Here is a 12,140-nt window from a genome sequence, read left to right as displayed (position 1 = left end):
GCCTAGCTTAGTGAGTTTTTCTATGATTCCTGAGTGAGGAATGGATCAAAGACCTTTGCCAGATCAAGGTAGGATGTATGAACCACCTTGCCTTCATCCATAGCTCTGGTGACTGACTCAAAGAAGTTGACCAGGTTGAGCAAGGATGTTCTACCCTTCACAAAACCAAACTGTGTGGGATCCAGAGTTTGGAGATTCCCTATATCCTTGTTTATTAGGTCCATGATGATACGTTCCATAGCTTTGCATATCAGACTTGTCAGGTTAATGAGGCGATAGTTCCCAGGGTCTGTAGTCACTCCTCCTTTGTGGAGAGGGATGACTGTAGCAGTGCACCATTCAGTAGGGACAAAGCCTGAGGTGAGGCTGTGATTGAACAGGGCACACAGGTGAGGTGCCAGTTCACTCTGTAGTTCACGTAGAACACAGCCAGGGAAATTGTCGGGTCCCATAGAAGCTGTATTCTTGGCCTTGGACAGTGCTGTTTTAACCTGTGCATCAGTAATACTGGGTGCCAGGCAATCTACTGGTATTGTGATTGGTCCTTTTGGGGGGGGAGGGGTAAAGCTGGCACTGAATCTGTCTGCCAGTATATTGGTGACATCTGTTGAACTGGTATAGGTGGTGCCATTCTGCAAAAGCTCCGAGCAAATCTGGGTATTGCCATGGAGATTCTTTACATAACTAAAGAAGGCCTTGTGGTTGTCTTTACTATCTGCTGCAATTCTGTTTTCATAGCTAGCTTTAGAGGATTTGATGAGGGATCTCAACTTTTTGTCGAGGCTGATAAAGGAGTTTTGCCAGTCTTGGGACTTCACTTTATTCTGCATCAGTTTCCTTCTTCTGTTGTAGAGTTTGTTTATGGCAGGGGACCACCAGATTTGCTTCCTTTATTTGGAGGAGAGCATCTTGGTAGTATTGGGTATGGCGAGATCATTTGTGTACGTGTTCGTACAGGGCATTAGTGTATGATTTGGTGGTCATGCAGCTGTTCTCCAATTGCTTGGGTGTTGTGAAGTTAGCCACCTCTGTTTTTAGGAGCCCAAAGTTAGCTTTGGAGAAGTTTTTCATGGTGGTTACCTTTGCGGGGGGGGGGTGGATTTCCAAGGTGATTTGTTTGTGGTTGGATCTAACCAGGGAGGAGTTGACTATTGGTATAGAGCAACGGTCGCTCATGTTGGTAATGACCAGGTCAAGGATGTTGCTACCTCTAGTGAGGGTAAGAACGAGCTGGTCCAGGGCATTGGAATTAATGAATTCCAGGAAATGTTGGGCAAGTGTATTGGTACATGAGTAGTTTTCCCAGTTAATGGAGGGGTAGTTGAAGTCGCCCAGTATGAGAGTGTTAGGTTGGACCCTAATATTCTCCAGGGTGCTTAGGAACATGGTATTTTACTTCTTCAGTGTGGGTAGTTAGTATCCCTGGGTGGAAAAGTTGTGTGTGTGAGAGGTAGCAGAAACTTAGAAACAGAAATTTATGCACAATAGTATAGAAAAGAAGGACACCCCTAACATTAATAGGGAGCATGTTGGAAGAATAATTATATTACAGTGGCAAAGCATTAGCATTGTGTTGTTAAGTGATTTCTAATCTATAGTGATGGAGACGTTGGTAGTCAAACCTAGGTCTGCAGAATGGAGCCCATTTTCTGATTATCGTTCTCTGAATAATACTTTTAGTACCATTATCCATGTCCACTCACAGACTCTGCAGAGGAGTACCACTGTTGTAAAGCAAATGCTACTGAGGTCATACAAGTAAGTTTTACATACAATGTGTTAGTGCATGCAAGAAGCAAAGTTTTAGTCTTATTCTAAAAACTGTCATGTTCCCTGGCCCCAACTTGCAGATTTTCAAATAATGTTAATAAAAAAAAGGCTACAGTTAAGTGAAAGTTACTGAAAATATATCAGATGTTTAATACTTACTCAAGATACTTTGACAGCTCCAAGTTCTTGTCGAGAAGGTAACAGAAATGTGACACAGAGAAGGCATGTGTCCAGTTGTGATAAGGAGGATCTCTGTAGCCCTTCTTCACCATGAGGCAAAACCTGTTCAGAAAAGATAAAAACAAACACAATGCTGACAGGATTCTTGCGTTGGCATTTTTGAAGGATACACTTATTTACAAAAACAGTGCGAATACTAATCTTGAAGTCTACAGGATGTAATACTAATGAAATAGAGTATGGACACAGAAAGAATTAGCTCATATTAGATAAGCAAAGAAAGTTATATTGACTGTAATATGTATTTATTTGTTTTTAACTGTGTTAAGAATCATTACATATCTAAATGTGAAGTCTCTCAGACAGGTAGTTTCTGGTTAAAGGATTGGGTCATATTTCTTTAATGTGCATGCTCAGTAATTTAGGATAAAGCCCAGTTACATTGTATTACCTTAATGATTAAATAGCACTGCTGATCGTATTAAGCTACTTAACCTCTTGTGCTTCTCCATTCTGCAAGCACATGAGCAAAATATACTGATAATAGAACAGGAAAGAGCCTTGTTATCAGCATAGTTTTCTTTTTTGTAATTCAAATCTTGTAGTCACTGGTTGCTTGCATTTTCTATTTTTGTTTTCATTTATTCTATTGACAGGTCAAATGAGTCACTGTCAGAGCCCACTTTCAGGTTCAGCCGAACTTCATACAGCATAACAACAGACTACATGGATGTTTATTTAAAAGAATTTAATTTCAGATGGTATAAGACAAAATCCACATGTATGCATTGTATTAGATAGACATTTCTCATATGACAGAAAAGCAGCATTGCTTACCATTACAGATCCTTCCCAGCACAGTTAATAATAATCGACAGACAAGACAAGCTTTAACTTGGGCACTTGTATCATCCTCATTTAAGCATCTGTAGCTAGGTGCATCCTATTTAATACAACAACGGTTATATTAAATATATACATGTGTATCAGTAATTAAAAAAATAGCATATGTGCACACTGCAAGCAGTAGATAGAGACGAACTGTGCAGTGATTTTAGGAATATGCTTAGATTATTATAGTGGCCAGAAAATTGTCTTATTGTTATGTTATTCCAGTGTTGCATTTATACTACTTTACCATTCACTATAAGAAGGATGCAAAAATCACTGACAGGATTTTCACTAACTGGATGTCATGGTGGTTAGGATATAAATTGTCAGGGAAAAAATAATATTTTTTTAGCACAATGGTAACAATGTCTTTCATAGCAACATTATCCATCAGACAAGGAAAAATAACTCCAGTAAATAGTCAAATTTTTTCCTTGTTATATTTCATCAGGATATTACTGACGTGCATGGAAGCTAATATATAGTCTAAAAGTATGATATAGTACTTTAAATTGAACCGTTCTTCAGCAGTTCCTCAGACACATTAATAGCCAATTGGCTGATGAAACTACAATTACTGATTCCTTTTATAAGGAGTTGGAAAGCGCATTCATATTCTTGCTCCTGCCCCCACTTAGTATAATTGACTAGAATGTCATTGAACCACAGGGCAAGTTAAATGTTGGTCATTGCCTTGCCCATTCATTGAGTCTGACTCAGCTGATCAGGCTTCGCTGAAAGTAACTCAGGTGAACAACAGATTAGCAAGATTTATTTTCAAAAAAAGCAGACATTCTCAGCCACTCCTACGTTAGAACAAATAAAAATGTAAAAATAGAACGAGAAATTTCTAACTTAAAACAGAAAGAATACATTAGCAAAAAAAACGACTAAAGGTAAAAAAAATATGTGTTTACAAAGGTAATTATAAATATGTCCTTTTAAATGTAAGATGAGACATATGTAAATTAAACCTAAAAAAGAGGAGGTCCTGACAGTGTACAATTAGATGATAGAAATCACAAGGTGTATGAGCATGTGAATGTACAAAATGGTGGATGATGCAGTCTGAGGATAATATTGATTCGCATGTATTTCAGATAATGCTATGATTCTGGTTAATGCAGAGAAAAGAACACAGTAATGGCTGCAAATCAGACTACTTTGTGGTATACTACCATAGGCTTCTCAAGTCCTTTTTAGCTTTTCTGATGATAGCAAATGGCCTCCAAGAAAGGGAATAGCCAAGGAAATGGCAGTGGTTAATTCACCAGAGAGTACTCATTTTCTTCTTATTTTTTAATTGTGACTAAGGAAATGTTTTCACATAAGGTCTAGGAGGGGAACAGGAGGAAGTGACCCTTCAGATATTTAACCTCGGTTGTCACCTTAAATGGCAATGACTAATGAAGGTGACATGTATGACCACCAAAAAGCTTGTTTGCATTTTAGATTATAAGAGACTTTCTTTTTTAATCAAAGGTCCAGAAAAGGAAAGTAGTCCCTTACGAGGTTAATATTATACTGAGAATTCAAGAGTGCAGCAGTGAAATGTAATTATGACATCATCATACTGGGCAACACACAAATGACCACATGTAGATAAAGAATAGAGCACTAAAGTGATGTATGTCTGACAAATAGAGACAAATCTAAAGAACAGTATCATAAGTTTAGGCACTGAGGTCTGAAGTGTGCAAAGTTATCCATTTAGCTCAGAGTACTGCAGGAATATTTTAAACACTCATACTGACAAATCTTGTCAATGTCATTGATCAGTCAAGGGGGAAAAACATAATTGCCATTTCCATATTTGTTATTTGTATTCAGATGTCTAGAACCAGAAAGTTTTACATTTGCAGTTTCAACACCAAGTCCTTTCCTGAGGAAGTCAGTTAAAAGTGGTGGAAGTTCAGAAAGTTTATTAACTGTTGGAGGATTTCTTAGAACTTTGTATAAGGGTGGAGGCTAAAGACTTGTTAGAAGTTATGCACCATCTTCTGAGCTTCCTTATGGACTAACTGGATGACAATTTATTTCTATAATTATTATTGGTACGCAGCTATGATAGATGTTATTAGTGAGGATGACACTAACAAGGAGGTCAGTTGAAAAGGTAGTAATTATAATAAGTTTGGAGAAAAGTCAATTAATGTGGGGGGCAATGATAGCAAACAGGTGTATTTTACAAACAGAGAGTAGTCTTTGTCAGAATTATTCCCTGAAGATAGGAAGAGATACTTAAAACAGTAGGTAATCAAGGAAAAATAACTGTAACAGTAAATCCTAACATTTAGGACCTACCTAGTGATATGTTTTCATTCCTGGAAAGAAATTTCATCAGTTGTGCTTCAGTCCCTATGAAAACAAATAGTAGATTCAAGTCAATATTTTGTGAACCTTAGCTGCAGTGGCACAGTGGTAGCATTGTTACCTCACAGCAAGAGGTTCTCCCATTTGATTTTTGGCTGGGCTTGGGAGTGCCTTCTGTGTGGAGTCTGCATGTCCTCCCCACGGTTGGGTAGTGTTCGAAAGATATGCATGCATAAATGGGCGTGCCTTCGTTGAAGGTTAGGCATTGAGCTGGCACCTCTGCATTTCGTAAAAATCTACTGCCAATCATTAGTGGACCGGAGTTCCGCTGTGGTGACCCCTTATCGGGAAAGGTCGAAAGACAGACAACAACAGTTGTGCTAAAGCCCTCCATATGGAATAAGCCTTGCTAGGAATTTTCTTCCATTCTTACAGAAGATATGATCTTTATTGATTTGTGACAGTTGCAGCTATTCCTTTTAAATAACTAACCATGAATATAGCAAAATGATTGCAACTGTGTAACAATATAATAGATAAATAAGGAAAGTAAGTGCACCTTTTATTAGGTGGATGTATAGGTGGTTGTTTTATGGCTATAGAGACATTTCCCCAAATATCCACTGTTATGCTAAGTAGTCATACATAACTGTATGATCTTCTAACCAGAAGGTCACTGTAAATGACATTTCAGTAGATTTTTATGCAGCTTTATTATACCAAAGGGAGGGGAACACTTACAGATCCCATGAATGACAGCCATGCCTAACCATATCCTACTTGTAGAGTATGCCTTCAGCTTGTCATGTATTGAGAAGCTGTGAACAGGACGTTGTGTAGCAGATACCAAAAGATCTTTCTAGAATAAACTCTCATCTATGCTAATGATGTAGTTGTTGCCCTAGGGAAATGAGCCTTTACTATAAAATGTATTTGTCACAACATAAAGCACTATGGTGAGATCATTTAGAAAGTGATTTTTTTTTGTGCCTGGTAGGCCTTCTTTACTTGTTTTGAAAGATGTACATAATTGATCAGTTCTCCTGAAATTATTATCATTTGTATATACTATGTCAGTTGTCTGTTAAAATCTCTTTGTGCAAATGGCTTACTCCTTCATTTCAGCAGTTGGAAAAAAGACTCATTGGTAAATTGATTGACTGACACCAGAAATATTTCTTTTATCATGAAAAGTGAAATTATCTTCGATGACATATTTTCACTGGGGAACACCCAGTAAGGTGGGTTATACATTACAGCATGCAACTCTGAGATATTCCAGTCAGAAGCAGCAGCAAACAGAAAAAAAAATACTTTCCATGATAGATACCTTAACAGCTGAATCTACTGGTTCAAAAGTAGCTGTGCTTACTTCTTCAACATAAGGTTTTAATGTCAACAAAGGAATATTATCCATGATTTTAAGATAGGCCTTGACAGAATGATGATCTGCTATCTGTAAGACTTTAGGAAGGCTGGCCAAATATGAACTTTAATTAATGTAAAAAAATATATAGTTAGATAAGGATTATAGATAATCTAGAAAAATGATATTGGAGAGTTAGATGACTCAAATATCTTGACCTAGTGTAGGAAAAACATTTCTTCCATTTCCGTATGAAAGACTTCCTTCCATTTGGCCTTTTATCTTCCACTAAATTATTTATCTTTTTTATTCAAAAGAAGTTACTGTGAAGAATCAAACTTTTACTCTCCGTAATAAATTCAGAGTTTTGAGTCTATGATGTAGAACTTTAGCCTCTTGCATGGTTAGCAAGTACTTCTGTAGAAGTGCAGCAAATATGATGAGTCGAACACAGCTGAAAGATCACTCTTTTTAAAGGGAACTCAAAAACAAGCAGCAACATAAAATGAATAAATGATTTATTTATAAAACGAGTTAGCGCTTTCACCTAATAAGGCTTCTTCAGACTCAGGCAGCAAACTCAATTAAAACCACAAATAAATAGCCAAAAGGGCGGGAAATTGAGAATTATAAATTAAAAAGATACAACAAGATATCAAATATTAATGAATCTAGTTAGTCATTGAATATAACAATACTAGAGCACATGAATTGAAACGACTATCTTATGAATTAAGCTACAAGTCCTCAACATTGTTATACAGCTTGTATTAAAACATAAAACTAGTCATATTCATGATCATAAAAAACAACAACATTCATATATAAGTTCTAAGTTTTCTCATTTTTAAAAAAGGTTTAACAGAAAACATGGTGTTAAGCCCAGGTTTCATATCTGAACGTAGTTTCAATATCCAGATGTTTTCCCTACTCTCCGTATAATTTTTTTTTTTTTTATATATTTTTGTATGTACATTGATTTGAACAATGTATTTATACATCCTGTTACTAGGTATAATTATAACTTCAAGCTTCATGGTGACTGCCTCACCATGAATGTGATCTACTTAGCTACATGCCAGGCTTGTGAGTCGTTTTATGTTGGGAAGACTAACAGACGCCTGAAAAATCGTATACGAGAGCATTTGTACAGTATCAGGATGGCCCACAAGACCAACGCCTTGGCTAGGCATATCATGGAGTTTGGCAATACACATACATTCAAGTTTAGAATAATAGAACAGGTGCATCCAAACATCAGAGGAGGGGACATTAAAAATTATACGGAGAGTAAGGAAAACATCTGGATATTGAAACTACGTTCAGATATGAAACCTGGGCTTAACACCATGTTTTCTGTTAAACCTTTTTTAAAAATGAGAAAACTTAGAACTTATATATGAATGTTGTTGTTTTTTATGATCATGAATATGACTAGTTTTATGTTTTAATACAAGCTGTATAACAATGTCTAGGACTTGTAGCTTAATTCATAAGATAGTCGTTTCAATTCATGTGCTCTAGTATTGTTATATTCAATGACTAACTAGATTCATTAATATTTGATATCTTGTTGTATCTTTTTAATTTATAATTCTCAATTTCCCGCCCTTTTGGCTATTTATTTGTGGTTTTAATTGAGTTTGCTGCCTGAGTCTGAAGAAGCCTTATTAGGTGAAAGCGCTAACTCGTTTTATAAATAAATCATTTATTCATTTTACGTTGCTGCTTGTTTTTGAGTTCCCTTTAAAAAGAGTGATCTTTCAGCTGTGTTCGACTCATCATATTTGCTTTGCTTTTATAATCACGTTGGTCCTTGAAGAGTTGTTCATTCCACTTTGGTTTTTGTTTACGATTTACTTCTGTAGAAGTAAAGACCTTGATGGAAGGTAATCAGGTTCATCAGCAATGATTGCCAAAGTTGCCCAATGTAACAGGGAATGGTTGCCCTTCTTTTGTTTTGACTTGTAAAAGAAGTTTCTGAATTAAGGAAACTGAGTGGGATACATTCATCAAGATCTGAGGCTATTCAAAGGAAAATTATCTCTCTTCCAAAGTATCTCAAGAGACTTAAGGGAGCAAAAAGCATTGATATGATTGCTGTGGTGAAACAGTAAATCCACTTCTGGAAGAACCCCACATCAATACAGTTTGTTGAAAAATTCTTTGACTCAGTTTCAATTTGTGAACCATGAGTTGTTTTTTTCTGTTAAAACATCTGACAATTTGTTTTGCAAATCTGAAACATGACGTGCATCACCTGTACCAAAATATAAATTACCTTCTTGCAAACATGCAAATGTTCATTTCCTCCTAGTTTGTTTAGGTACCACTTTACTGTAGTAGATCCTGTGTCAGTCTGATGTGTACTGCAAGGATGCTACAGTTGGATATATTACTTTCATCTCCTTCAAGTTAATAGGAAGAGATTTGTCTGGATGAGACCATCTGCCATGGACTTATTTTTGCTGAAGTGGGGTAGTGGACATCATTCATATATATGTAAGGTCTACCCACAATAGGAATCCCATGGTAATAACTTTTGTGATAAGATTCATCAAACTGCAAAGCTCAGCAGAAGCGTCTAAATGTTTCTGAGATTAAAGGGGTCAGAAAATGCAAAAAAGGCTCATACTTCACTACTCTCAGAAAATTCTCTTGCTATAATGGCTTGTTAATAAGAAAATTGTAGAGGAACTGAATGGATTTCTACTTGTCTGCCCTGAGTTGGAAAGACTTTCATTAGTAGCAAATCTAAAATAATAACAAATAAAAGTTTTGATGTTGAAAGAGTCAGAGAAAATTTCTTGTATTTTCTACTGACCTTTTTTTAATTTCCTTTTTTTGATCTATGTGCTTGATAATTCTTGAGCCACTGTCATTTTCCATTCACTTTCATCACCATGATAAGAGTAATGTGTGGCACAGCCTTCATATGGGCAGGTGTGAGGGATGTTTCTCTTTGGCCTTAACCCATTCTGTGGTGGCTGATGTGTGCAGCTTACTTGTTCACCCTGATATGTGTGAGCTCCCACATACCCCCATGAGGACCAATGTCACTGTCTTGAGATCATCAATCACATATCCCCTGGACCTAAGGTCACTGGTTATGTGCAACCGTCAAGTTGCATAGCAGCAAGTTGGCTAAGTGGAACCACAAGCACCCTCTCTACAAGAATGGTGAACTGCCATAAACTGCCCACCTATAGGCCTACCCAAACAGTCCCATAAACCACTCACCTATAGGCCTACCCAAACAATCTCCCATGAAATCTGATGTTTACATAAAGGAAACATCTTCTGGTGGAGAACCAGATTTGGAAGAATAATTTTTCAGTTTCAGAATCCAATGAGGATAACTAATCAGAGTCAGAGAAAAAGACTTCTTAACCTGACTCACCTAGCAATCATCCACTGAATGAGCAATTGCCATAAAATACACAAGTTATACATTAAAAAGTCACATGATAATTCAAATTTGTTTGTGACAATTTATTTTATTTAATGTAATTTCAGTTTGTTAATCAATGTAGAGCACTGATCCTACCGGACCTGTTTTACTGTTAGTGCAGGGTTGAACACAATAGATAGAAGACTATATAGAGAGTAAATGACAAAATGCAATATGTTGATTGGCTTGAGGGTACAAAGACAATAGATGCATGACATATACAGAGTGCCTGACAAAGCACAATATTTACATGCATTATATATACAGTGAATATCAGCAAAAGAGTGCCGAGAGAATCACAATGACAAGTAAAGAAAGAACAAAGTATATAGAGGGAAGTAGGGTAGTAAGAGGTTAAGATTTATAACAGGGAGAGAGAGAGAGAGAGAGAGAGAGAGAGAGAGAGAGAGATATGGAGGGAGCAGTTGCATTTTCCTTGAGTCTTGTAATGTAATTTTATTTCTGAGTGGAAAATGGGGTAAGAGGAATGATCTTTAAGAAAAGAAGGGCGATTCACACAGTTTGGGACTAAGGACTGAGAAAGCATGGTTTGTGCTCTGAAGCCCAGTTTGGGGGGTTTGGAGGAGAGGACCTGAGTGGTTAAGACTTCTAAGGGCTTATGATGGAGCATCTCTGAATTGTCTGGAGGCTAGTGAGAGGATGATCTCATCCCTGATAGATTTAAGCAGCTGAGGGGTAGGTAGAAGGTCAGCACATTGCTTCACAGGTAGCCATGTAGCTTTTTTCAGGGGTTCACTTCATGGGGAGACAGTAATGAATTTGCATATGGTGTTTGAGATGGCTTGAATGGTGGATGCATTTATTTTAGAGGATACAGCCATCACAGGCAGACCATTTTCTAGCTGACCCAGTAAGATATTTTTACCTATGGCATTCCTATAGAGTCTGTAAAGAGAAGGGGAGAGCATATTAGCCCAGAATAGAAGATATTTTTTGTCTGTGCAGTCTAAGTGGAGATGGAAATTTTGGAAGCTATCCATCCTAGGTATTTGAATGTATTGGTATTCTCAATGGTGTCACCCAGATGATCGAGGATTTGTAGAGGTATAGAGATAGATGTAAGCTTGTGCCTAGTACTAAAAGCATTATTTTGTGTTTTACAGGAGTTAAGCAATACTTTTTATCATTGACCCATTGAATAAGGCCATCAAAATCAGCTAGAAGTTTGAGTTCTAGAGAGGTGAGAGAATAGTTGGAGAGGAATAGTAATATGTCATCAGTATAATGCAGGAGAGAAAGATGGGGGTAAGTCAAGAGGGAGTTTGGTGTCTGAAAAAAAAGGAGGGTTACTAGGATGCATTCTTAGCCATGGTGGTACAGTGGTAGCATTGTTGCCTCACAGCAAGAGGTTCTCCTGTTCGATTCTTGGCTGGACTGCCTTCTGTGTGGAGTCTGCATGTCCTCCCCACGGTCGAGTGGCCTCCAAAAGACATGCGTAAATGGGTGTGCCTTCGCTGAAGGTTGGGCATCGGGCTGGTAACTTGGCACCATAAAAAAATCTACTGCCAATCATTAGCGGACCGGAGTTCCGCTGTGGCGACCCCTAACTGGGAAAAGCCGAAAAGACAAACAACAACTAGGATGCATTCTTAGGGGACCCCGTCTGTAGAGGGATTGACAGAGAGTTTGGTGAGTTGAAATTCTGTGAGAAGTGATGTTAGAGCGCTAGTTTTTAAACCAGGGCATTGTGTCTTTGTTAATGTTTATCTCAGTGAGTTGGCCTAGGAGAAATGATGATCAACAAGATCTCTGGTGAGGTTGATAAAAATGGCTGCATTAATCAGGTCTTTGCCCATGCCAAGATGAATGTTGGTAGTGAGTGTCTAGATAGCTGCAGATAGTAGTCAGACCAAAAGCCATGATGATTTTGAGAGAGAAAGTGGTAATGGTCAATGTATTGAGTGAGTTGCAAATAAAGTAATTTTTCCAGAATCCATTCTAGGGGAGGGAGGGTAGAAATGGATAGGAAGTCTGAGGGATTGGAAGGACTGGGTTTCATAAGAAGAGGTTTCACAATGACATTTTTTCAGATATTAGACATAATATTAAATGTAATACATTGGATATAAATGTGTTTCATTGAGGTTATGATGTCTCTGCAGTGATAAATAAACCATGTATGAAGGTCATCTGTACAGGGGGTGGACT

The 12,140-nt window shown here is 37.4% G+C and overlaps 1 protein-coding gene across 1 annotated transcript in view; it reads right to left on the bottom strand.

Moving 5' to 3' along the window:
• The window catches only part of PDE2A (phosphodiesterase 2A), a 1,720,394-nt gene that overhangs the window by 167,446 nt on the left and 1,540,808 nt on the right, over window positions 1-12,140 (bottom strand). Inside the window, exon 23 of the mRNA XM_044072778.1 lies at window positions 1,930-2,052. Within this exon, the coding sequence (XP_043928713.1) occupies window positions 1,930-2,052 (123 nt within the window). The remainder of the gene's footprint in view (window positions 1-1,929; window positions 2,053-12,140) is intronic.

This window comes from Protopterus annectens, chromosome 5.part1 (assembly GCF_019279795.1).
Source record: "Protopterus annectens isolate FY-2018-M chromosome 5.part1, PAN1.0, whole genome shotgun sequence".
In the NCBI taxonomy this organism is placed as follows: Eukaryota; Metazoa; Chordata; order Ceratodontiformes; family Protopteridae; genus Protopterus; species Protopterus annectens.
This window is presented reverse-complemented; position numbering and strand designations above follow the sequence as displayed.